The following is a 27173-nucleotide window of genomic DNA, read 5'->3' on the forward strand; positions in this document are numbered from 1 at the left end:
CTTTCGGTTTTACTTTGTGAAAGTCTTGGGTTGATGGGTGAGAGGATAGAAGATAATTACTTTGCTTCTTATTCTTCTTAAGTTTCTTGGTCACAGTATCAGGTTAAATTATTTATTTTGTGTTTTCATATTTTCCCCTTTCTCTGTTTGTTATTTATTGAGTTAAAGGTTTCTGGAAAATAAGTATCTCCTCTTTAGAAAAAAAAGTTTCTTACATTGGATATTTAAATTATGGAGCTTTTGATCCACGGAAACCTAAATGCCCTTATTAGAGTTTCTTAAGAATTAACAATCATCTCAGATACCACAATCAGTATATTGTAGACTTATATACATCTATGCCAGATTTAAAATGGCTATGTCACTATTTTAGATGACTCTTAGCTTCCAAAGATTTTTTCGAAATATCCACCTTAATCAGGAACTTCTTTATAGTAACACTTTACAAAGTCATAATCATCTTGGGAAATCCTCATCTCACAGCTTGCTCCTGAATTTTTTCTTAATGTTTTTGTGCGTTCTTACCCATCCATCAAGCATTTGTTTCATTTGAAGTGAATTGGCTAAGTTCAAGAGAACACTGGTTGAATTTCATATTACTTCTTGGGTGGCCTTTCAGACATAATTTCTTCTAATGGCTCATTCATTTGAAGGCTGGTGCACTTTGGTTGAGAGTCTCAGTTTGTTTCCATCCAGGAAACTTAGCTGCCACGCTGAATTCCATGAATATTTTCAAGGAACATCACTACATGTCCCCAGCTTAATAACCTAGTTAACGGTTTAGAGTATTTGGGAATGAAAAAGTTGTGAAAAATCTTGCTTCACTGGCTTCGTCATTTGTTAAACTGTCACAAAGACTTGTTAACGTTATAGTGTGATGTGTGGTTGATACAGCCATGATTTTGTGTAAGATAGACTAATTTTCATTACTTCTTACAAGAGCCCATTGCAAAATTATATTCCCTTCAGTGCCTTATTTCCTGCAATAGGCCTGGCACCGGGAAAACAGCAGTAAATGAGACAGACGCAATCACACCTTCACAGGGCTTACAGTACAGGGTTGGAAAAAGGCATTAAACACATGGTTACTTAATTGCAGTTATAAGTATGATGAAGGAAACATTCAAATAATGAGAGGCCAGAAGGGTGCAGGGAGTAGAAGATTGGTGAAGAGCAAAGCTCTCCTGAAGAAACCACTTCTGAGCCCAGAACCAAAGGATTAATTGGAGGTTCCAGACATACAGGGAAGAACATTGTAGGGAAGAGAGCAGCAGGTGCAAAGGCCTTAGGGTGGGAAGGAGCTTTGGAGGAACTGGAAAAATAACCAGCACAGCTGGGGTGAAATGAATGAGTGGTAAGTCACATTATTCAGGGCCTTGCAGAAAATGTAAGGGTTGGAGTTTTATCCCCAAAAAAGTGCATAGAAGCTGTTAGAGCAGGGTAGTGATGTGACTGGATTTATGTTTTTGTTTTTACGATTCCCTGATCTGTGAAGAACGGGCCCGAGAGAGAGGAAGAATTGTAGGGAGGCCAGGTAAGAGGCTATTTAGAGGGGACTGGATCAGAGATGACCAAATTAAGAGATCTTGCTATAAAAGTAGCTCCAGAATTAGGCCAGATTCTAATTTAATTCTTTTTAAAGACTTTTGAACCAGACATATCTTCTACAGGGAAACATTTCAAAGGATTAATATTCATTCTACCTGAGTTTATGTTGAAGTAAGAGGCTTCAGATACAAAGAAGCTTCTTGGATGAGGTGCTGAGCTGCTACAGTGCCTCGGTGATGTCTGGAGCACTGTACCTGGTGTGCTCTTCACTTTAGGGTCTAGTTTTTATAACTTTAATGGTTTTATTCCTCTCTGTTATTTTTAATGATCTTTGAGCAGTAGTTTCCAGTCTTTTACATTGACAATTACCACTTTTAATTTTCACCTGGAAACCTCTTTTGAAAGATTTTATCCACCAGTGAAAGGAAGTTTTCCTGTTTCTATTGAGTAGCAAAGAAAGACAGATAAAAATATTAATCAACACTTCAGTAATAATTAGAGGATTAGTAATTTACTCTGAGTTGGTATAATTCCATCAGATTCGAACTAGACTTTCTGAAATTGAAATTTTCATCTGAAAATGAAGATGTACGTGGATCCTAGACATATCCTGGGCAACATATTAGCAACCACTGTTTAGAAGTTCTGTAGAGAGAAACTCCTTAGTTACTGCTGGTCTTACTGAGAGAGTCAAAGCCAGCCACTCCAGACTCAGTAACTCAGTTCTTTTAATCCAGAATAATAAATGATACCGACATTTTCATTCTAAAATGTAAATGTAAAAAACAGTAGTTACCACTGGACTTGAAAAATAAAATAAATTTTATAGGTGATTTGCTCTAAATTCCTGGTTTTGAATCTGTTCAACATTAACCACTTTCTAAGAAAAGCTCAACATTTCTAGGATGACTGGGCAATAATTTTTTAGGTAATTTTAGTTACGGAACAATGAGCTCAGAAGGCATGTCTGCATTTGCATTGATAGCTTCTGGTCTTTTAAGGCAGCCTCTGTTTGTTATGTGCCATCAATTTGGGGCGGGGTGTGTATCCGTGTGTGTGTACACATATATATGTGTATGACCAGCTGAAAAGTGATAGTCTGATATTCCTTTTTTAGAACATGAATTATCACTTAAAAAGTAATGTTAAACCTCATTACTTCAAATTTTACCAATCCAGAATTTTGTATTGGTCACTCTAAAGTTTGCCTTTATTTTTTTAGGAAAAAACAGGAACTAGTTTAAAATTACATGTGAAATAAAATGATCCAATGTAGATGTATTAACATGCTGCCTAATTGGAACTCATAAACACTTGTTTATTCATTGCCTCCTGACAATGTGCTTAGGACTTGGGGACAGCTGAGCCTGACAAATATTCCCATTTGACAGGGTTATTATTGCTATATGCTGGGTTATTTTTAGACTTAACACCAATAGTATAAAAGGTTTTAATTGCTACATTCTTTAACCACATTTTTTTGCAAATATTTTCCATTTCTTCCATCTTCCATCGGATTATATTAACTTGTAAATGAAACCTAAGGGTGGAATAGAGAACTCCTTTCTAATAGAGTCCAGATTTCTGTAACTGGTTTTTTTTTTCCTGCATGGGATGTTTTTGGTTTTGAAAATAGAGCATGAATTCCTTAGATTTTTTGCTACCTTAATTGTACAGTAATTTTATAGCATCCTTTCTGTTTTGAGTGCTACACTTAGCTATGTTTCTATTTTTAGTTTTTCTGTTGCGTTCCTAATTTTTGTTGTTGTGTCTGGCAAACGTTTTAAAACTTTTAAACTATTTAGTAAGATTTTATTAATGAAGTCTCAGTTTACATGCATATTTTTAGATTTGTCCTTATTTATACACAAATGAATATGTATAGTGTTTGTGTGTATACACGCAGAAAAATATCTGTATTTTGATGTCAACTTGTACAACAAAGGTGCTGATGTGTTACCAATTTTGCAGAGAAATTTATAAACAGAATTAATTTGTTAAGGTGGTATAACCCAAAGAGGCAATTCACCTTTATGAGATAGAGTTTATTTCAGACTGACAGATAACCTCAAGAGCACCTTAATGATTTTAAGTGTTTTCTATGTGTTTTGTTTTTTTTGGTTTTTTTAGTAAGTTAGCAATTCTTTTAAGGGGCTTAGTATGTGTTTGTGCTATCTTGTGCTATCCGGGGGACAAATTCATTCACTGCTACTCTTACTAAGATATTATTAGTGTCCTCGATACTAGGTTACAAAAGAATTTTAATGTGTCTTACAATCTTTAATATTTTTAATGTCTCTTATATTTTAATATAAGATGTCTTATGTTATTTCAATATGTCTTATAATGTCTTTAATATGTCTTATGTTCATTTTTTAGTATATAGGAATTTAGGTGTGGAGAGGGTTTGATCTATCCATATGTAGCTTGTAGCCTATTTGACTTATTGCTTAGGCAACTGAGCCATGCCTACATCATCTGTGAAAAAAAAAAAAAATTGTTTTCATCTGAGAAAATTTTCCCTGAGCTTCTGTTGTGGACTCAGCTTCCATAGATGGCATTGTAATATTTCTAAGAGAAACAAGATTTATTCTCTATTCTCAGTATGTAAAAGGAGATTAGATGTAAAGTACCACATAAATTATCTGCCACTTAGTAAATGTTAGTTGATGCTGAATCACGGTAAATTATGTTTTATTATATACGTAAATTTCCCTTCACTAGATTGCACATGGTACAAATCAGTGCCAGGTTCCTATCGTGGAAACAAGGAATTATTCCCAAGGTCACACAATAATATTGCCACAAGAATTTAGCAGAAAGATGAGCCTTGTCCCACATCCTCTAGCTCTTGAACAAAGTAGCTATCTGTACACCTGCAATGCAAGGTTGCTGACAAAGTGAGAATTGGGAAAGAATGACCTCGGGTCCCTTCAGTTTCTGGGGAATTTGTTATTTAAAAGAATTTCAGAGCAAATAAAGGAGAAGAATTTGTAGTATACATTGTCTTGCTTTGTGTATTTTCTTCTTTCTGGTAAATATAATTACTTAGTTACAGTGCTTTATGCTTCCTTGAGTTAGAATAAATAAAGGCACTCAAGCATCCCTTCCCTCAGAAGTAAATGGCTTCAGCTGGACAAAAATTATACCCTGCAGCTAATATAGTTGGTGATATACTCTTGTAAGTGATGGGTACTGACACTGCTGAGAGTCTTTTCAATTTATTCAAGAGCACAAAACAGAGTATTAATTAGGGGAAAATCTAAATCTCTTTCACAATCCTTTAATCTCAGGAATAGACAGTGCTGTCAATCAAAAATATTTCTAAGTAGCCAATATGCTGATATTTTTTATTATTTGTGAACTTATAAAATATCATATTTTCATGGTATTACATGTGGGTTAACATTAGGTATCATGTTTTAAAAAATATTTCATGGAATAACTAGGAAGTTCCCAAGCCTATGCAGTTACTATATATTAGAAAAAATTTTAATTGTACTTTAAATAAAACCCTGTGTATAGGATATCAATTATGCCTCATAGTAATATTGCTAACTAAGTTAGAGCTGTCTTAGAAAATCTGATGTTGATGTCTTCATTAAGAAAACCCTGAAATCTGTCATCCTGTTGTTGATTATTGGCTCATCTTTGTTTTCGTATTTTTCTTGTGCTCTTCCTCATGGTCACATAATCCTGCCTTCAAAACCCAATGGAGGCCTGCCTCCTCTTTAAAGGTTAGAGCAGCTCTTTTTATAGGGATTATGATCACACTCACTTTGGGTTAGACTCTGCTGCTAAAACTAGTGTAGAATGTGCACTGTAGATGCCACCTCTTCTTTGGGCCGCGCGGGGGAAATGAGGGAATGGAGTGCTGTGAGCTTCAGCAGAATCCCTGAGGGCGTTCTGCGTACTACTACTGCTGCCATTCCCTGCTGTCCAGAGCACCCAAATGAAGTTCACAGTATATTTGGTGTTTCGTGTAGTAATGTATATGTTATAAGTATTCTTTTGTATGTATTAAATATTGGAGTAAAATTACCAAAAAAAAAAAAAATTCCCATCCAGAAGCTCTTAGTTGAGAACTGAGTGAATTAAATACTGCTCTTCACTGTGAACATATATCACTGATTTTCTAGTATTGTGTGCTAGTATTGTGTTAGAGTGGATCCAGCTTGATAACTGAGCTGACAATGAGTACTTTATCAGTACTTACTATTATAATCACTGCCCTAAGCACTTTACGTGGAATGCATACTTTTAATTACCACAGGTCAGAAACCTTCAAGTTATCTTTGACTCTGTCTCAAACTTCACATCCATCACCACCTCTCTGAATATATATGTACGTATATCAGAATTTGACTACATCTCTTGGCCTCCACTGCTACACTAGTTCACGTTACCATCAACTTTTACCTCAGTTATGGCAAGAGATTCCTCCCTGGCCTTTGTTTCTGCCCTTTCTCCCCGACCTTTGTTTCTGCCCTTTCTCCCCTTCAGTCTACTCTCAACCCAGTGATCAGTGTGATCCTATTAAATCGAAGGTCCCATCTCATTCTGCCCAGTGTCCTTACCTCCAAGACGCCATTAGGATATGGCTTCTCATGACTCGTTTGGCTTCATCTCTTACTTGTCTTCCCCTTGTTCACTCTGGCCTCAACAATGCTGGGCATACTTCCTTCTGAGGGCCTTTGTGATTCCCTTTGACTGTTCTCCGTTATCCACATACCTAATACCTCACTCCCTCACCTATTTTAGAGTTTTATTCAAATGCTTCCTTCTCAGTAAGGCCTACCCTGACCACTCTACTTAAAATTGCAACCCCTTAACTTTCCCTAACTTCCTTCCTTTATTTTTCTTGTGTATTTATTATCGACTAATACACTATATATTTTTCTTATTTACATTGTCTATTTTTTCTTACCCCCACAGGAGGTACACTTCATATATGCAGGGATTTTTGTCTGATTGTTCTTTGCTCCATCTATAGCACCTAGAAGAACACCTGATCATAATACATACTTATTAAAAACTGTTGAATGCATGATCAAATGAATAAATAAACAAACTGCCAATCCTGGCTCTGTCTTTTACTAAGCTTATTTCATCCATCAATGCAAATATGCTGTATATGAAAGGAAATTATTACTACTTCTATGATAGCTTCTTTTTCTTTCTTGTTTTTAAGATTTTAATAGTTTTATTGAGATAATTCGCATACCGTACAATTCATCTACTTAAAATGTACAGTTCATTGATTTTCAGTATATTTAGGGTTGTGCAGTTATCACCACAGTCAGTTTTAGACCGTTTTCATCACCACAAAAGAAACCCTGTAGTCAGTAATAATCAAGTAATAATCACTACCCATTCGCTAATCTTTAACCCCCTCCAGTCCTAGGTTACCACTAATCTACTTTTATCTCTCTAGATTTGCCTATTCTGGATATTTCATATAAATGAAATCATGTAATATGTGCTCTTTTGTGACTGGCTTCTTTCACTTAGCATGTTTTTGAAGTTGATCCATGTTGTAGCATGTATGAGCACTTTTTATTGCCAGGTAATATTTCATTTTATGAATATACCACTTCTTTCACATTTTGTTTACCCATTCATCAGTTGATGAACATTTGTGTACACGTGTTGTATGGACACATGTTCTAAATTTTCATGGGTATATACCTGGTAGTGGAATTGCTGGGTCATATGGTACCTCTGTATTTACCCTTTTAAGGCACTGACCATTTTCCAAAGCAGTTGCACCATTTCACAATTTCACTAGCAATATATGAGGGTTCCAGTTTCTCCACATCCTTGCCAACGCTTGTTACCTGTTTTTTTGATTCTAGTCATCCTAGTGGGTATAAAACGGTATCTCACTGTAATTTTTATTAGTATTTCCCTGATACTTAATCATGTTGAGTATCTTTTCATGTGCTTATTAGCCATTTGTATATCTTCATTGGAGAACTGTCTATTCAGATCCTTTGCTCCTTTTAAAATTGGGTTAGGGATTTCCCTGGCAGTGGTTAAGACTCCGAGCTCCCAATGCAGGGGGCCTGGGTTCGATCCCTGGTCAGGGACTAGATCCCACATGCCACAACTAAAGATTTGGCACAGCCAAATAAATAAATAAATATTTTTTTAAAAATTGGGTTGTCTTTTTAATGTCTAGTTGTAATAATTCCTTACGTATTCTGAATACTAGATCCTTATCAGATACATGCTTTGCAAATATTTTCTGTCATTCTTTGGCTTATCTTTCTTTTTCATGATAGCATTCTTTGAAGCACAGCAATTTCAAATTTTGATGAAATCAGTTTATGTGTTTTTATGTATTTGCTTATTTATGCTTTTGGTGTCATATCTAAGAAACTATTGCTTAATCCAGAGTCAAGATTTATACCTGTATTTTCTTCTAAGTGTTTTATAGTTTTAGCTCTTGAATTTAGATCCACCTTGAGTTAACTTTTGTTTGTTTATTTTTTTGTTTCTTTGCGCTTTTTTTGCGGTACGCAGGCCTCTCACTGTTGTGGCCTCTCCCGTTGCGGAGCACAGGCTCCGGACACGCAGGCTCAGCGGCCATGGCTCACGGGCCCAGCCGCTCCGCAGCATGTGGGATCTTCCCAGACCGGGGCACGAACCCGTGTCCCCTGCATCGGCAGGCGGACTCTCAACTGCTGCGCCATCAGGGAAGCCCTGAGTTAACTTTTATATATGATCTGAGGTAGGGGTTCGGTTTCTTTCTTTTGCATGTGGATATCCAGTTGTCCCAGCATCATTTGTTAAAAAGACTATTTTTACCCCCCTTAAATTGTCTTGGCACCCTTGTTGAAATCAATGACTGTAAATTTGAGGATTTATTTCTGGACTCTCAGTTCTATTCCATTCATTATGATAACTTATACATTGCTGTGAGAAGTTTGAGTCAGATGGTTCCCTTTGAGTTGCATTCATCTTGCCTAGGCTGTGTTCTTGTTAACTGGGCGCCTTATAGTAATAGTGATAGTAATAGAGAAGCTTTCTAGAAAGACACGTTTTAAAGTTTCTCAATTCCCTGCTTAATTGATGTTTTCTTTGCCTTCATGGAGTTGTAAAGGTCAAAATCTCTAATCGTGACTTTCTTTCTTTTTCTTTTGTCTTCTTGGCTCTCCTTATAGCTTTCCATTTGTAATTCATATTTTCCTCTTAGGGAGCTGTTTTGAGCCCCCATGGAATTTGAGAGCAAGGTCAAGTGAGTTGCATACATTTGTGCAAAATCTGGAGTTTCAGCACTGCATGGGCTTTATTATCATAAAGCCCTCTTCTAATCAAGTATATCCATAGTTGACTAGGAGATTCTGGCATGTAGCCTGAAGGTAATAGGGCCAGCTGGCAGTCTTCGTATGGCTTGAATGCCATGTTGGACCACACAGGTACCTTTTCATCCCAGGCTATTAATCTTAGAAGTTCAGTTTCTAATCTTAGAAGTTGGAAACTCTTTTGGTGGAACAGGAAAGTGGAAAATCAGTTCTTATTGATGCTGTGTAAAGATTGCCAGGAATATCTATAGAATATACAGGTAATTCAGTTTGTCTGCTTTTCCTAGTCAGTTAACCAGGTGATAGTGAACCTCTATCCAGGCATGTATCCTCTTAAACTCCTAAAATACAGATTTAACTTAATCATACCTATACTATGTAGATATTCATCCATGTAATCTCTCTCAAAATACCACTTTCCTATTAGTTTAACAGTTATTATGCTCTAGTTCTTTCAAGACACATACCAGTTGGATAATAAACACATAATTTTTCTTCAGAATTGTAAAATAGAATAATCAATTATTCTGTGCTTGCCATTGATTTAACAAATATTTGTACACCTTCAGTGTGCCGAGAAGAATGCGAGGTGTTATCTCTGTCAGTGTATTGGGAACCCTCGGCACAGTGTTTGGCTAGCATTTATAGGTGAAATCACTCACCTTTGTGATTGGCTTAGGACCTTCTTCCAGGTTTTCCCCCTACAGGTTAGTCCATGATTGGACTTAGCCAAACATGCTAACAATCAGAAGCTTTTATTCATCCATTTATTCAATAAATGTTGATAGAAAGCCTCCTGTTATGCCATATGCTGTGATTGCTGCTGGCGATACAAAGGTGAAGACTGACAGCCTCAGTCACTACCCATGGGCTAGGCATCATAAAATGATGTTGCTTATCAACACTAAAATGATTGCAACAGATCACTCTTATGTGACACATGGTACTATGAGAACATCTAATAGTCATCCATTCGTTAAACCAAAAAGCCCTAAGTGCCTACTGTGTGCTAGCACAGTTTGACTTGCGAAGATCAGGAACAGCTTCTGAGGGGATGTGACAGTTAAGCTGAGATCTAGAGAGGAGTGAGCCAGGTGAAGGGATAGTGGAAGCGCCTTCCTGGCCGAGAGCACAGAGGAAGAGGAAGAAAGCTAGTATGAAAAGAGGCCAAGACGGGCAAAACCAGACTGAGGTCGGACCTTGGGGGCTGTGTTGAAGACTTTGCCCTTTGTCCTAAGAGCAGAAGGAAACCACTGAAATGTTTGAACCAGAAGCCACCTTTTTACACAAGCCTGTGACCTAGGTCTTAATTAGACAAGGTTAGCTCTTACACAGATTTGATTTTGAGATAGGAAATGTTAAAACTTTAAAGTTCTGTCTTATGCAGAGTGTGCTTTAGAATTACCTGGAGGACTTGTTAAAATAGCTTTCTGGGCCCCACTGCCAAGAGATGCTGTAGGTCTAGATGGTGTTCAAACTTTTGAATTTCTAGTAACTTCCCAGAAGATACTGCCGCTGCTGGTCCTACTCCTGGACCAGATTTTGAGTTGCAGTTAGTTAGAGCCACAGAATTAACTCACCTTTCATTTGTTATTGTTTCCCTCATGCGTAACCAGCAAAGGATCATTTTTAGTCATATAGTAACAAGAAATATTTGCTTCAGAAGCTATCAATATATTTTATAGAAGCTACTTCAGGGCTATAAATTATACTTATCTGTGTGCCGTCCATGTGTGTGATACGTGATTCTATGAGGCGATGTGGTGTATTCAATATTGGGCAGACATAGCCCCAGAAGTCCAGATACTTAAAGAAATTGTGATTGCCAAAACCTTATAAAAAGTTAAAGTACTACCTTGATAGCTGTTAAGATTTTGAAATTTAGAACAATATGATATGGGTTTGGAAACAGTTGGTGTTTCAGCAAGAATAAACCTATTATTGAATCCGTTTTTGTTTTTTTTTTTCCTAGATCTAATTACTTGTTTAGACACTGCATCCAGTTTTTTGGAACCTGAGTTCAGGTATGACCATATTTGTGACTTTTTTTTCTTAAATGTTACTCTTCATCTATTTCATCCTCATCTTATGTACTTAAGATTAATGTACATGGTGTGACTCATAATCATTGTTCTGAGACATCAGTAAACCAGAGCTTATGTAAAACCACTGAGTTGCCATGTTTAAATTTTGCCTTAACTTTTAGCATTTGAATCTTCTCCACAATGGAAGTATAATTTGGATATACTTTAAAAGTAGGACTAGTCACTCTTCAAAATCTGGCAAAACTCCTAATAAAGGTAGAAGATCCATTTATCTTTGCTCAAAAAGAAGTAACAGGATGATTTAGGCTGTTAGAGAATTCCTCACTGTTCTTACCCAGGTGGCATTTTTATTAATACTGCCATTTTCCTGCTTTACACCCTTGTCTCTTGCTTGGACTAGGATTAACTTGTAATTGGTTTCCCTTTTCTAACCTTTGCTGGCTTTTTTCTGCCATTCACATTCTGCCAAGTTATTTTCTAAAATCTGTATTCGCTCACTCCCCTGCTTTGAAATCTTCAGGAGCTACTTATTATGACAAAATGCCATCCCTATTCATTAGCCTGGTTCTCAGGGTCCTTCACAAGTAGTCTTTGGGCCATTTTTCTAGTCTCACGTTAACCTACTCATGTTGAAACGTCCCTGGATTATTTATACTGCTCTGAGCTCTCAGAACTTTTGTCTGGAATCACTTTATTCTTCTCTGTTTAGCAAATTCATTCTCATCTTTGAAGACCCATCTCACTCACCTCCCCCAACTTGCTACTGCTCCCCAAAGAACCTTCATTTTGTCTTCAGGAATGGTTCTCTCTCTGTGGGCTGGTGGGGCTCTTCAGCCCTCGTCGGGGGTTGTGGCCAGCAGCGGTAACCCTGGCATCGGTGTATGTCACACGGCCCTGCCAGAGGATCAGCTGTCTTGGACCCTCCACTCTCCAGCTCCGTCTATCACCACCCACATGCAAGCTGCCGTCCTTTCTCGCCTGGACTGCCTAACTGTGTCTTATCCTCCACTCATGGTCCTTACAGTCTCTTTTCTTTCCAGGAGCCAGAATAAATTTTTAACAAAAATAAAAATCAGATGATATGTATAGACCATCAAAATCCTTTGTTGACGTCCTCTTTTTACTTAGAAATATACTCCAAGACTCCTCACCACAGCCCCCCTGGCTTCTGCATGATCTGATCCCTGTCCCCTCTTCCAAGCTTCTCTCAGACTAACCTTACCTTTCTCACTGCACTCTACCTGCACTGGTTGTCCTCGGTTCCAGACACACACAGGCCATCCTGCCTCAGGGACATGCTTTTCCTTCTGGTTGCGTTGCACATCCCTGCACTGTTCCAGTGACAGCTGGTGGTTCTCCGCTGAGGCTTCCCTTCGTCAGAGCCCCGTCCACTGACCGAGGCAGTGCAGAGCCCTGCATATGAACACAAACTCTGGAGCCCATCTACCACGACACAACTGTGTGACCTGGGCACACAGCTCATCAGTTTCCTCATCTGTAAAATGAGGATAATAATAATACCTACCATGTAGGGTTCTTATGTGGATGACTTGAAGTGTACTTAGAATGTTGCCTGGGACATAGTAAGTTTGCTGAATGTTTGTATTACTTTTATTGTTATATTCCTCCCGGTTATTTCATAGAGTGCCTTTTCTTTATAGCATAATCATAATCTAATTAATCATAATCTAATTAATCTAAAGTATCCATTTAATGTATTCTCCCACCACAGGAATGTAAACCCAGTGAGGATGGCACCATATTTGCTTGGTTGGCCTTTGTAAACCCGGTACCTAGCACAGCCCGGCACTTAACAGACAATGTAATAGACATTCATGTAAATGTGTTAAGTGGGTAGGTGGATGAGTGAGTGAGTAAATAAATGAATGCCAAACATTTTTTTTAAATCGACTTAAATTTGATCAGTAGAGAGCTGGTGAAATAAATTGAGGCTCATCCACCAAGTCAAATGTAGCTATTAAATATCATGAATAGCTCTTACAGTAGAAATATGTCTGCCATTCATTATGAAGCAAAATAGAGCAGTATGTAGAATATGAAATAATTTTTGTATATATGTATGTGAAGACGTGTAAATGGTTGGAAGAAAATCTTAAGGGCTTTTTAGAAGTGGTGGTTCTCTCAGAGTGGTGAGATTATGGTATTTACATTGAACTGAAAACTGGTAAGTGACATTTTTTGGTCTTTTTCCCCAGAAAGTACAGCACTATATACCCTTTAACTTGTTTTTATTTCACAGCAAATACTGCCCCGCTGGTTGTCTGCTTCCTTTTGCTGAGATATCTGGAACAATCCCTCATGGATATAGAGATGTAAGTTGGATATAGACTTACGTTAAAGTGATGATAAAACTTCATTTTTTTAAACTCCTTCATAGATAGATGTGTAATCTATTGTGTATCTTTATCTTGATTTTTATTTTCTAGGAATTACTTCTTTTTAGTAATATGTAACATTTTGTTGTTTTTCTTCTGCTAAAAACCTGTTCTGTGTTGTATTATCAATAATCTATCCCATGTTTATTAAGAAAACTGCCCAGATCAATTAATTTCTAGAGGAAGAAGTATAAGTGTCTTGTTTATGAATTATCAAAAGAAAATTTAAAACTAATCTTTTATCTTTCCTCCCTGAAGTCCTCACCATTGTGCATGGCTGGTGTGCATGCAGGCGTAGTGTCAAACATTTTGGGTGGCCGGATTAGTGTCGTAATTAGTAAAGGCATCCCGTACTATGAAAGTTCTTTGGCTAACAACGTAACGTCTGTGGTGTAAGTATATATGCTGTTTATAATAAGCGTGTTTCACGGGGTGGGATAGGGATGAGTTAGACCTGAGCAGTATCACTGTTGATGGTGTTCATGAAATAACCTTTGTGTGATAAGGACAGACGTTGATGGTGTTCATGAAATAACCTTTGTGTGCTCGATATCTGAGTGTATTGACGAGTGCAGGCGAGGTCTTGCTATCTTGGCTTGTTCTCTGTCAGAAAGGTTGGTAGTCATTTGGAAGAGTGATTTGTTTCTTCTTTTCTAAGTGTTGAAAGAGCCCAGAGTGAGTCTAGAAGTATATTGCCAAATCCTTACTTCGTTTTAAAGATCAGAAGGCATAACTAACTACTCTGTTCCTTATAGCCTGTGTGGCCCATGATGGATTAGGATAATTGAAACGCTTTGAATATAAATCAAATTTTGACATAAATCAGATAGTATTATGAATCCCTCTCATCCCAAGAGAATATTTTAAGAATGTATTTTCATGGTATTTATGATCTACTGTATTACAAAACATAGACTAGGCATCAAGAGCAGGAGAAATTGAAACATTGAATAGAAACATAGTATGAGTGATCTGTTTGTAAATCTTGCATCTTAGACATGCTCGGTCCTGCAGACAATAAGCGTAATTGAAGCCAGCTTCTCTTCAGGTCCTAGGCCAGTTTCATTCAGAAGGCCAAGAGTGTGATCCATACTCAAGACAGTATAAAGCAGGAGGCAGCAAACCTTTTCTGTAGAGAGCCAGCTAACAAATATTTCAGACTTTATGGGCCACATGTCTGGCACTCATTCTTTTTTGTTTTATTTACAACTTTTTAACTACGTAAAAACTGTTCTAAGCTTTCTGGCCATACAAAACAGGCCATGCATGGGCTGTCATTTGCTCATCCCTGCTCTAGAGTCAGCTACCTTTCCTTCCTCTGGTTTCTTCTGGACGATTTTATGCAGATCGTTTCATTCCTTTCCACTGTTATACCTTTAGAAAGAATTTTTTTCATGTGTTCCCTCTTTCATATTTAAAAAAACGGACAGGTTGCATCCATTTGTGATGGTTTGAGTGTTGTGCTAAAGGCAGGAGCATACACTGATGACTTTGATGATTTTATCCCTCCAAGGTCCTTAGGGCCCTTTGACCTGCCATATGGTGAACTAATAACTAATAATCCCACCCCTCCACTCTCCCTAAGCACCTATTCTGCCGGTTACTTTGAAATTCAAATGCAGTGCTACATTGTAACACTGAAACTTTTTCTTAGATACATTGATTTCCTGTAACAAATGCAGTCTCTCTTAGTAGTAGCCAGCTTTTCTTCTGTTTGCCCCAGGAAGCTTGAGCCTCTTTCTATGAGAATTACACTTTTCATTATATATTCCCAAAAAGCAATTGCCACAGAAACACTTTAGGAATCAATTTATTTCATGAAAAAGAAATAAAATAAATACATATTGAAGGTTGCATGGATGCACTTGCATAATCATATATGAAACTAGGCACTAGATACTTGTAGAGAAAATTGATTATGCTGTCTAATAGATAGCCATAGATGGTGCTTAGTGAAATAAAAGCAAAAGAAAGCTTTGCTAAGACAAATATGAGGAAATCATGTGGTTATATGAGTGTCACCAAAAAAGTCTTTCTCTCTTTCAGGGGACACTTATCTACAAGTCTTTTTACATTTAAGACAAGTGGTAAGTCTCTCACGGACTTTATAACTTATCATAATTTGTATAATAGCCAGTATTTTTTGAACACTGTACATCAGGCACTTTGCCAATTGCTAGGTTGGGTTTTGGGTTTTGGGGTTTTTTTGCACTTTCTCATTTAGTTATCACGAATAACTCTATGAGGTAAAATACGTGCTTAATAATTTAATGAATGGAATAAACTGGAGGTTTTATATTAATAGAGAAATGATCATGTAAGCATGGAAGTTACCTTAGAAAAAGGGAATTTTGAATATGTCTGAAGTAATTAACTCAATCAACAGAAAATATTGAGTGCCTTTTTTCATTTGTCAGGCACTGTTCTGGTGCTAGTGAAACAAAAGTGAGCAGAATAAACAAAATTGTGCTTTCCTGGAGCTTACATTCTGGAAGTGAGAGATTGACAATAAACAGCGGATAAGTAAATGAATGTTTATAACGTCCTGTTTACAATATTATAAAAGATGTAGAAAATAAGGCAAGGAAAGAGGACAGGCAGTTCAGAAGGGACAGGTTCGAAGTTTAATGTGGGTTGGGGCAGGCCTCATGGAGAATGTGACATCTGAGCAAACACCTGGAGAGGAGGTAAGGGAGCAAGTTGCCCTCTGGGGAGAGTATCCCAGGGAGAGGGTAATGTGTTGCCATTCAGCTAGTGATTACTGCTGTGAATAAATATGTCTGTACGTTCTCTGATGAGACACGAAGACATAGACCCAAGAAACATTTGCATACTTTTGAAGCCCTCTAGTACAGTATATTGTCAGCATAGTGTATGTTAATTAAAGGAACGATTAGAGTTTCCAATGAGCAAGTGTTTAGAGATTTTTGAGTTTATATCTGGAGGCCAAATTACTTTCTTCTTTGTTTCAGGTTGTTATGGAACACTGGGCATGGAATCTGGCGTGATCGCCGATGCTCAAATAACGGCATCATCTGTGCTGGAGTGGACGGACCACACAGGGCAGGAGAACAGCTGGAAACCCGAAAAGGCCAGGCTGAAAAAACCTGGACCTCCTTGGGCCACTTTTGCCACTGATGAATATCAGTGGTTGCAAATAGATCTGAATAAGGAAAAGAAGATCACAGGTTAAGAGACACAATTTTCTAGATGATTTATAATACTAATTTCATTTGGAAACCTAGTGACATCTAAGAATTTCATAGAAAATTAGGTCACTGCAAATTTAATTATGTGGTTTTAAGTTTAGTGTACTGGTGTTAATATGACCGAAGTTGGTTTTATAAAGCATGGCAGAGGAGAGGAGTTGGTATTTGATTCTTACTAGTGTTTCTTTTCATTGTAAAGAGATTCTTTTAAGGTCGTGTTTCAGTAAAGGGATCTTGCGACATCTGAAATAACCATCTCCTATAGTCATTAAGAGAAATTTGTGTTCAAGGAGTCCACTTTAAGTGCTACAAATAATATTCCACATGTGCCAAGTATAAATTTAATTATTTAGAGCAACTTAAATGGTCAGAATAATTGGTTAGGATTGGTTTAGATAATTTTGTTAAAGATTTATTTTGCTTTGGTTCTAAAAATAATACCAGTAATCTTCTTTAATCTATTCATTCCCAGGAAGTCATTCTTTCTCAGTAGGTGAACTATATTTTGCAGTGTCGTGAACACAAGCTGCCAAAATACAATAGTCCTTTCCTTACGTGTGCCTATCATTCTTCTTGTCTCTACAAGGGAGCAAAGCCAAGGATTTAGTTACCATTAGGATGAAAACGTGCACTTAGATATGGTAATGTGCCAGCGACAAAAATGTTTCAACAGTACATTTTAGGTGTTAATGCTTCAATGATGAACAAACTTCAAAGATCAGACTGTGAGCACTAACAAAAGGACCTCTCCATTCCCAGGCATTGTAACCACCGGCTCCACCATGGTGGAGCACAATTACTATGTGTCAGCCTACAGAATTCTGTACAGTGATGATGGGCAGAGATGGACTGTGTACAGAGAGCCTGGTGTGGAGCAGGATAAGGTAAAATGATTACCAGAGTATTTTTAAAGAACATTAAAAAGGGGGATGGGGGGTAGGTGGCCTTTGCCAAAAGCCACAGAAGCTCTTCCTGTGTGATATAAAAATTAAATATCATTTGGTCTTACTCTGCCCTCTTCTGGTTATTTTAGGTAGTGTTAGTTATTGGCCTTACCCTTCTACCTGTGGTTAGGAAATTCTCAGTACTTCTAGGTCCCTTTTGATGATTGTAAGGGTAAGTACTTGCCTGATTTTTTTTTTCCAGTACATTTTAATTCACTTGTTTAAATAATTCATTAAGAAATAATAAAAAGGAACTTTAATTTCTTGTCCTTAAAAAGCTTTTCTTATCAATCCACAGAATGATGTAGAGCCTAACTTGTTCCTAGATTTCTACTCTAGGCCAGCGGGGGTGGGGACAAAAGAGCTAAAGGTAGAAGGGCATTAAATTGTAGGATATTATAGAAAGGTCATGTCAAGATCACCTCACCAACTTTTGTCGTAGAAAACAACTTTTTTTCCACCTAAAGAATTTCCTTAACCTCTGTGGTAATAATGAACTGTTCTAGTTAGCAAGAAATGACAATGCTTAGGGGTAGAGAGCAAGTAGGTAGAGGTGGCTATCAACTAGAGGTTTGTTACTTTCACCTGGGCTCCTGGACCTCGATCCACCCACCACAAGGGGTCCCTGTCCCCAAGGAAGGTGGATGCCTCTCATCTAGAATTGAAATTATGAGCACATTTTTTTCAATGAAACCTCCCTGTGAGTTTTGTTTCAATTTTATGATACTATCAGTTCTCTATCATATACATGATATGCTAATATATTTTCACTTGCCACTTTTCTCACCTCTCTGTTCAAAAAACTCCAGGGATTCCCTTTAATCTTTCGTATGGATCTAAACTCTTCAGCTGTTACTCAAGGCCTTCTTTCCTCTCTTCTGCTTGATATCACATGAACTTCAATCTTTGGTGAGCCTCCACCCCTTGAAGCAGATAAAAATATTGTCTCTGAATCTAACTTACTTCTGCCTAATGCCCCCAAACTTACTTTTTACTATTAGCACATACATATTTATTTGTACAATAATATTTGTTATACTTGTAGAATATAGTTAATTTTTTGAAATTATAAGTATTATCCATGCTTATATTATTAAAACATCTAACAACACTGAATCATATTTCTGAAAAACTTTTTTTGGCTTCCTTTTTGAAAGATAATTTCACTGGGCGTAGAATACTAGGTTGACAGTTTTTTCTTTCAATACTTTAAATATGCTGGTCCATTGCTTTCTAGTCTGCATTGTTTTCAGCAAGAATTTATTTTAAGCAATTTTTTTTTTTTTTTTTTTCGATACGAGGGACTCTCACTGTTGTGGCCGCTCCCATTGCGGAGCACAGGCTCTAGACGCACAGGCTCAGCGGCCATGGCTCACGGGCCCAGCCGCTCCACGTCATGTGGGATCTTCCCGGACCAGGGCACGAACCCGTGTCCCCTGCATTGGCAGGCAGACTCTCAACCACTGCACCACCAGGGAAGCCCTATTTTAAGCAATTTGATTATGATGTACCTTTGTGTAGTTGTCTTCATGTTTCTTCTGCTTGGATTTCTTTGAGCTTCTTGGATCTGTGGGTTATAATTTCTATCAGATTTGGAAAATTATAGGCCCTTTTTTCTTGAATATGTTGCCTCCTCAATTCTAACTACGTGAAGATTATGAATCTTGAAGATGTATCAGTTCACTGATGCTCTGTTTATTTTTCCCCAGTCTTTTTCTTTCCATGTTCCAGTTTGGAAAATTTGTATTGTTTTATCTTTAAGTTCACTAATCTATTCCTCTTCAGTGTCTGATCTGCTATTAATCCTATCTGGTGTATTTTATCTCCAACATTGTATTTTTCACTTCTAGATATTCAGTTTTTGGCTTTTAAAATTTTCTTCCATGTCTCTCCTTAACATGCTCATGCTTTTCTTTACCTCTAAAACATATGGAGTATATAATAACCCTTTTAATGCCCTTGTCTACTAATACTATATACTAACGTGTCATATCTGGGCCTTTATATATTGTTAGATATTATGGGTCCTATTTTACATGCCTGGTAATTTTTGATTGGTTACCAGACATTGTGAACTTCATATTGCTTGGTGTTCGATTTCTTTTTTTTGTTATTACTCCTTTAAATATTTTTGAGCTTTATTCTGGGATGCAGTTAGGTTCCTTGGAAATCATGTGATCTTTTCAAAGCTTACATTTTAGGTTTGTTAGGCAGCACCTGAGCAGTTTTAGTTCTAATTTTTCCCCACTACTGAGACAATACTGTTCTAAGAACTCAATCCAATGTCCCATGTATATGAGGTTTCTCCAGTCTCTGTTGGCAACATAAGCTGGCCCAGCCCTGTATGGCCCTGAGAATTGTTCTCCTGTTCCTTTCTAGTGGTTTTTTTTCCATCCACAGATAGTTTAGTTAAAGGTGTAAGGGGAAACCCCAACAGACCCTAGAAGTCTCTGTGTAATTCTTGTCTCTCCCACACTCTGCCCTGCAAATTCTAGCTGCCTTAGCCTCTCCATCTCTGAACTCTCCCTCAATTCAGGGAGACCACCACGCTCTTTCCAGGCAATACTGGTGCAATAGAAGGGCTCACCTCATTTGTTTTCCTCCACTTGGGGAGTATTGCCCTATGCTGCCTGTTGTCCAGCCTTTGAAAACCATTGTTTCATATATTTTATCTGATTTTTCAGATCTTTAAGGCAGAAGGATAAATCCAGTCCCTGTTAGTCTGTCGTGGGTAGAAGTGGAAGTCCTTACATTGAATTATATGAAATAACAGTGTTTTTTGCCTCACTTATGTTTGTCCATCTGCTCTCTCATCTACTCCCAACTCAGGGATAATTGACGTATTCATTTTCATACCCTTTCTAAGCATGCACACATACATGAGCACATACACAAAGATTCAGGCTGCTTTTGGTTTTGTTTTCAGAAAATGGGAATGTATATACAAGTTGTTTTCATAATATATTGCTTTTTAATAGTATGCCATTTTTGTGTTTGGTAATATCCAATAAAATGTAAGTTCCTTGAGAGTGAAAACTTTAACTTCCATTTCCATTTCACCCTCGTGGCACCTTGTGAGCCCCCACATTACACGGGGGGTCATAATAAATGCTTGTACATTAAATGAAAATCCTTTTTACTTAGTTTTTATGAAATCTTTTTCCTTTAAGTTTTTTATGAAGATGAGATGGCAGTATGGAGTAAAATTTCAGGGATAGTTTTTATGTCCTAAGATGATGATGTTTAGTTATTGTTCCTGTTCCACTAATATAATAGACTGCAAGGAATCGCCTTCATTTTACTTGAGAGTAATATCTGAGGAAATAATGGAAGCTTACTAGTTCAGAGATTATTGTAACTTCAGACCTCTTTAAAAATGAAGGATATTAAATCATCTTAGAAGGTTATAGTCGAATGCCATTTGAATCAGCCAGGAAGAAAATAGCTATATTTGGAAATAACTTGATTGAGGAGTTAAACATTTACTTGTTCTCACATTAACTGAGAAAAAACCACTTGGATTTTAGGCAGGTATCTGTTTATTGATGGTCTTTAGAAACTGCCTAGGTAATTTGGCCTGAAGAAATGAGGAGGGCTCTTTTTTGCTTAGTGGAGCCCTATGGTTAAGTCAGAAGACACAGATTCAAATCACTGCTGTAAACTGACTGGCTATGTAGTCCACTTACATTGTATAAACCGCAGTGTTCTGGGTTCTGCCTATTTTGTAGGCTTGTCATGAAGAACATCTGAGTTAATTATATGAAGATGCTTTGTAAATAATTAAGAGCTGTTCCAGTGTGAGATACTATTACTATTTGCTTGAAATAGTCACCTGAAATTATATTTTTACCTAAGGATTATTCATATGATGCATTTGTGGCTATTTAGTTATGATTATTAAATTAGGCAGTGGGCAGCGTCACTTTTCTGGTTCAAATAGCAGGAAATGAAAATGTATGATATGGGAACTGTGTTTATATAGTTTCTCCAGCAGGCGGAGCTATGTATCTGTTATGTGTTTGTTAGTGTATGTTCACTTTCAGTTTATTTATTGAGAGAAAAATTATGAAAGGTACACAGTACAGCATTTCCTCTAAGACCTCAAATGTTCAATTATGCTTTACTTTGAAAATAAAATTAATATATTTAAATGGTGATTCCACAGGACTAGAGTTACTAATTTATTAATACAAGGTACTGTGCACTGCAATCGAAACCTTCTTCCCAAATTGCCAAGTTAGAACTTTTGTTATGTTTAAGTCATCTTAAAATCATTTCTGTACTCAGTATTTTCCTCCTATGAAATTTTTATGAAGAGTGTGCAGCTTCTTAATAGTTTTACCAAATTATGATTAATTTATTTTCTTAGAAATTAATGCTTAATGTCACATTTTGCAGAACTCATTTAAGGCCCAGAGCAAAAACCAAAAACATGTTTCAGTGGAGCAGTTTAGCCCTGGCCTCTGTTGATGTAAAGTACCAATTTTTGTTGTTTTTTAAAGATATTTCAAGGAAACAAAGATTATCACCAGGATGTGCGTAATAACTTTTTGCCACCAATTATTGCACGTTTTATTAGAGTGAATCCTACCCAATGGCAGCAGAAAATTGCCATGAAAGTGGAACTGCTTGGATGTCAGTTTATTCCTAAAGGTAAAGCAACAGTATGTTTAAGGCATGTGGTTTTCACTGGATTAATTAAAAATGACTGTGCTGTTCTCTGAGAAATTAATTAATAATAATGTAAGTGTTTATCCTCTACAGTATGTTCTTAAAGGGATTTTTAAAAAGAAATAGTTATCCCTGTTAAATATCATATTAGATATCAAACTGGTTTCCAAAATTACAAGTGGAAGAAGAAAGAGAGGGTGTCATTGATGACATAATGCAATGAGATTGCTTTCCAAATGTAGTCTCAACCTTAATAATTTTTAATCAGGTCTCATGTAGTAGAATATTTGTATCATATAAGCACTGGTGATTGTAAGTCACCTTAGCCTAAGTGCCTTTTACTTTGAATAAATTAAAAATGGGAATAACTTCCTTCAAAATTATACAATATTTTAATACTTTGTTTACTGTTATATCCCCCCAGACTACCATAGTGCCTGACACATAGTGGGCCCTCCATAAGTATTTATTAAATGAATTGAATGAGTAGTATATTATACTGTGACGACATTTTTACAGCTTTATCATTCAATATCATCTGACTCTCTGTTATTCTCCTTCCTAAGAAGATTCTTTTCGGACAATTTAATTATTTAAAAACTCAGAAATCCCAATATATTTGTGCATTTCATGCAGAGTATATTTATCCTTCTGACGTATTTCTCTCTGAGATTTAAAATTACTGTGCAGAATTAAGTATTCTGGGAAATGTTAAAGACATTTAAAATTACTATATTTAACTATGATTTTTATAAGCAAAATGTATAAACTTTTCTAAACCATTTTTCAAGGTCGTCCTCCAAAACTTACTCAGCCTCCACCTCCTCGGAGCAGCAGTGACCTCAAAAACACTACAGCCCCTCCAAAAATAGCCAAAGGTATGCCTACTTTAAATGTGAGAATTTGATGTTCCCTGGATTTGTGGTATAATTTTCCATAAACATATTAAAAGCATTATAAAGTAACTATTTAAATCAAGCTGGTATAGATTAAAGAATAAAAAGTTTTTAAAACTTTTTTCAAGGTCGTGCCCCCAAATTTACTCAACCACTACAACCTCGAAGTAGCAATGAATTCCCTGCACACACAGAGCAAACAACTGCCACTCCTGAAATCAAAAATACCACCATAACTCCAAATGTGACCAAAGGTATGCAAACCCAAAAATTAATACCTGTTCATAGTAGTGAGTTTTTTTGTTTTTAACTTAAGTTTTCAGAAACATTTCCAGCTTTTAAACGCTCAGGATTTTTTCCCTCTGTTTTTTAAGTATAGCAAAAAATTTGATTCCATACCTTATAGAAAAAGCTGGCTGCATTGCTCTAAGTTCTATTATCTGGTACTATGTAAAATGGTTCTTTAAATATTTAGAGATGGCTGCTGTATTCTAGGCTTCCTCTTATGATTTTTTTTTCCCTCTATAGCTAAATATGTGGAGTCTCAGGCTTAGGAAGATAATTTTTCTAGAAATAACTAAAACCATAGCAGGAAACAAACTTTTTTTCTGATTATACATTAATTTGCTGGATAGGGAACTTGGTAGGATAAAGGGAAGAAGGAGAAAAAAAGTTTTGGTGAAAATACATACTTTTTTTTAAAAAAAGATACTCTGTTAACATTTATTTTAAAAATTTGGTCTCTGTTTTTTAAATGTTTACAGTTTTTCAGATTATAAATAGTGTGTCTTTCAATTTACTTTCAAATTTTGCTTTTAATTATTAGTATATAAGGTGTTAACATATATAAAACATAGTAGTTTTTTTATTTTACTAGTTTGAAAACAAAATTTCTGTTGAATTCAGGAACAAAAAGCATCAGTGGCGTGGAGGAATTAATTTCAGTGTTGACAGATAAAAAGCACACTAATTTTCAGGACAGTGCAGAGAAGAGAAAGCAGTTCATTCAGAGTAACTTGTGCCACATAGCACTTAATCATTCTCATTTTCTGAAAATTTGCCTGGATTCAGATAACTTTCTACAACTTCCTACATGTCAGTTTCCTTCCTATCTTCTGAAGTATTCCCAAAGAGACCAATTTCTTTCTCATGCTGCAGGAAAAGCTAGTATTGACTGAAAAACAAAAAGAACCTCACAACCTAAAAGTTGAGAATTATGTTTTATTCAGGTTCTTACTGGGGACAGTAGCCTGGGATACAGCCTCTCAGATAGTTCTGAGAAACTGTTCCAAAGAGGGAGGAGCCAGGATTTATAGGGGTTTATGCTGGAAAAAATGTAGTCACACATCAAAAAATTACCGCTAATCACAAAAACCAGACGTCTCAAGTTAATGATTTTAGTGCTTTTCTATGTGTGAGAAGATGCAAGAGTCTGAGCTCATAGAAATTATTCATTGATATGTATCTTAACTGTTTAGAGCTAGTATTCTGTTTTTTCTCCATCCTGAATTCCCCTCAGGGTGCACAGTCATGGGGTGGGAGTAGTGGCTGAGGACTTGGTGGCAACTCTTTGAAATGGCAGGGGCAACATTTATTTTGTCCAGTCTAGAGAGAAGCAAGAGTTGACAGAGACAAGAAATTTCAGCATCCCACAAAGAGCTTCTTATCCATTTACAGAAAGCATGCGTTCAGGTGGAATCCCAGACCACATACCCGGATGGAAAAACAGTCATTTAAAAGTGTTGTTCAGGGCTTCCCTGGTGGCGCAGTGGTTGAGAGTCCGCCTGCCGATGCAGGGGACGCGGGTTCGTGCCCCGGTCCGGGAGGATCCCACATGCCGTGGAGCGGCTGGGCCCGTGAGCCATGGCCGCTGAGCCTGTGCGTCCGGAGCCTGTGCTCCGCAATGGGAGAGGCCACAGCAGTGAGGGGCCCGCATACCGCAAAAAAAAAAAAAGTGTTGTTCATCTTAAAATCTGATTATAGAATTTTTAAATCTTAGGACTAAAAGGGTTCTTAAAGCATTTTCTTCCAGAGCTAGGATCCCTGTAATCTTTAAAATAACAAAGAACATCTAGGTCTTTTTGGTTGAAGACCTCCTGTCTCCTTTTCTTTGGAACAGTAGTATGTAAACTTTTTATTGTTTTTTTGAACCTAAGCATATATTTTAATGCCTCTGATTAAGTCAGACTGTATCCATCTGAACCTGATTATTCTCTCTACGATTTCACAAATTTTAGGGATATAGCGCATTTGCTTTTCTAATTTCTTAGTCCTTTCTATCCTGAGTCATGATTTCTGTTTTATTCACTTCTCCTTTCTCCATTTTTACATCCAGGCTGAGAGTGATGCTGGTGCAAATCATGTCATGGTCAGATTTGTGCCACTGTAATGTACAGATCCTCCTTCAGTGGAGCCCTCAGTAGCAGCTGGTGGTCTTTCTGTTTCCCTGGTTAGCTCTTTTGTCTGTTCTCAACAGTAGCTGTTTGAAACATTCTCTGTATTTTTCAAACCCTTGACCCAGAGATCCTCAGTCACTCTCAATTACATCTTCAGCTTCCCAAAGTAGAAGCCATTCGAAGGGCACTTCCTTTTTGTGGAGCCTGCATACTCACCTAGTTCCCATCCATACAGCTTCTCGGAGGCCTGGTGTTACTGATTATCCTCTCCCTCCCTGTACCTTCAGCTTCTTTCTCTCTTTGGGTGGGATTATAAGGAGTAAATAAGATGCAGGTCTGGCGCTTAGCACCCAGTAAATAGCAGCAGTTGTTGCTGTTATCACCGTCATGGCCAGGAGGAGGTTGAGAGGTGGAGGAAGAAACTAGTGTCCCAACTGACCTTAAGCAGACCATTTCTGCCCAGGATTCTTTATCTATGGAGTGAGATAAGGGGATTAAGTGATCTCCAAGTCCCTGCAGGCTCCAGCATTGTGTTGGTTTCTGCCTTGTTAGTACACACATTTGGTTTCTATACTTAAAACTATATTATTATCTTCCTGCATCTATGAGTATTTTGCCATCACTACCAATTGCTGGATGATATTTTAATATTATATTATAAGGATAATATTTTATTATAAGGAGACCATGATTTACTTATTCCCTTTCATTGTTGGGCATTTGGATTACTTCCAGTTTTACAGTCTTCTGCAGATACAGAAGCAAACATATTTAAAGATACATCTTTGAATCCCATCTTAATTTTTTCCTAGGAATAAATTCTACATAGAGAATTGCCAAGTAGTAGGTTTTTATAGATATTGTCCCAAAATGCCAATCAGAAAGGTAGTTTCAATTTATAGTCCCATCAAAATCCCTGTTTCCTGATACCCTCTTCAACAATTAGTTGTTCTTTTAAATATTTGCCAATTTGATAAGCAAAAATAGCATCTTTCTGATTACTAATGAGGTGAACATGCTTAATGGTCACTTGTGCTCTTAATGCATTGCTCTTTCATCTCTGCTGATTTTTCTGTTGTTTATTTTTTACTTGTAAATTCTGTAATAGATTAACTATATTAACCTTTTATCACGTATGCAGAAAATACGTTTTCCCAGTTTATCATTTGTCTTGGTGATTTAAAAACTGCAAAGGTGGAGCAAATAATGTGATGCACTTCCATGTATCCATGAAGGCCTCTGCAATTACCACTCGTGCCCACTCTCATTGCATAAATTATGTTTATGGTATTTTTTTAAGATAGAAAAGCTCTGAATGGTGATATGGTTAATATGTAATCTTCTCCTTAATGATGCCTTTGGTATTAATGTGTTTTTGTTTGTTTTCGTTTTTCAGATGTAGCCTTGGCCGCCGTCCTTGTCCCTGTGCTGGTCATGGTCCTTACCACTCTCATTCTCATACTAGTGTGTGCTTGGCATTGGAGAAACAGGTTCGTACAAAACTAGTTCACCCAACTGGTCCTAGAGGGGATTTTTCCAAATGTGAAATAGAAACTAAATGTAGAAGATGAAGTTTTTTGAGAGGGAGAGTTAAGACAGTCATTAGAATAAAAATATATATACTTCTCCTTTATTCCTGTAAAAAATGAGTAAGTTCAATTCCATAATCAGTTACTAAGTACCTTTATTGTATCAAATTTTGTATTATACAATGGGTTACACACATCAGCAAGATATAATAGATACTTAGTAGCACTTTGA

The 27173-nt window shown here is 37.0% G+C and overlaps 1 protein-coding gene across 1 annotated transcript in view; it reads left to right on the top strand.

The window, feature by feature from the left end:
• The window catches only part of DCBLD2 (discoidin, CUB and LCCL domain containing 2), an 87393-nt gene that overhangs the window by 52128 nt on the left and 8092 nt on the right, over positions 1-27173 (top strand). Inside the window, exons 4-13 of the mRNA XM_065876285.1 lie at positions 10828-10879; positions 13161-13233; positions 13555-13688; positions 15343-15383; positions 16269-16484; positions 17265-17389; positions 21952-22102; positions 22912-22998; positions 23145-23270; positions 26809-26902. Coding sequence (XP_065732357.1) covers positions 10828-10879; positions 13161-13233; positions 13555-13688; positions 15343-15383; positions 16269-16484; positions 17265-17389; positions 21952-22102; positions 22912-22998; positions 23145-23270; positions 26809-26902 — 1099 coding nt within the window. The remainder of the gene's footprint in view (positions 1-10827; positions 10880-13160; positions 13234-13554; positions 13689-15342; positions 15384-16268; positions 16485-17264; positions 17390-21951; positions 22103-22911; positions 22999-23144; positions 23271-26808; positions 26903-27173) is intronic.

This window comes from Phocoena phocoena, chromosome 4 (assembly GCF_963924675.1).
Source record: "Phocoena phocoena chromosome 4, mPhoPho1.1, whole genome shotgun sequence".
NCBI lineage: Eukaryota > Metazoa > Chordata > Mammalia > Artiodactyla > Phocoenidae > Phocoena > Phocoena phocoena.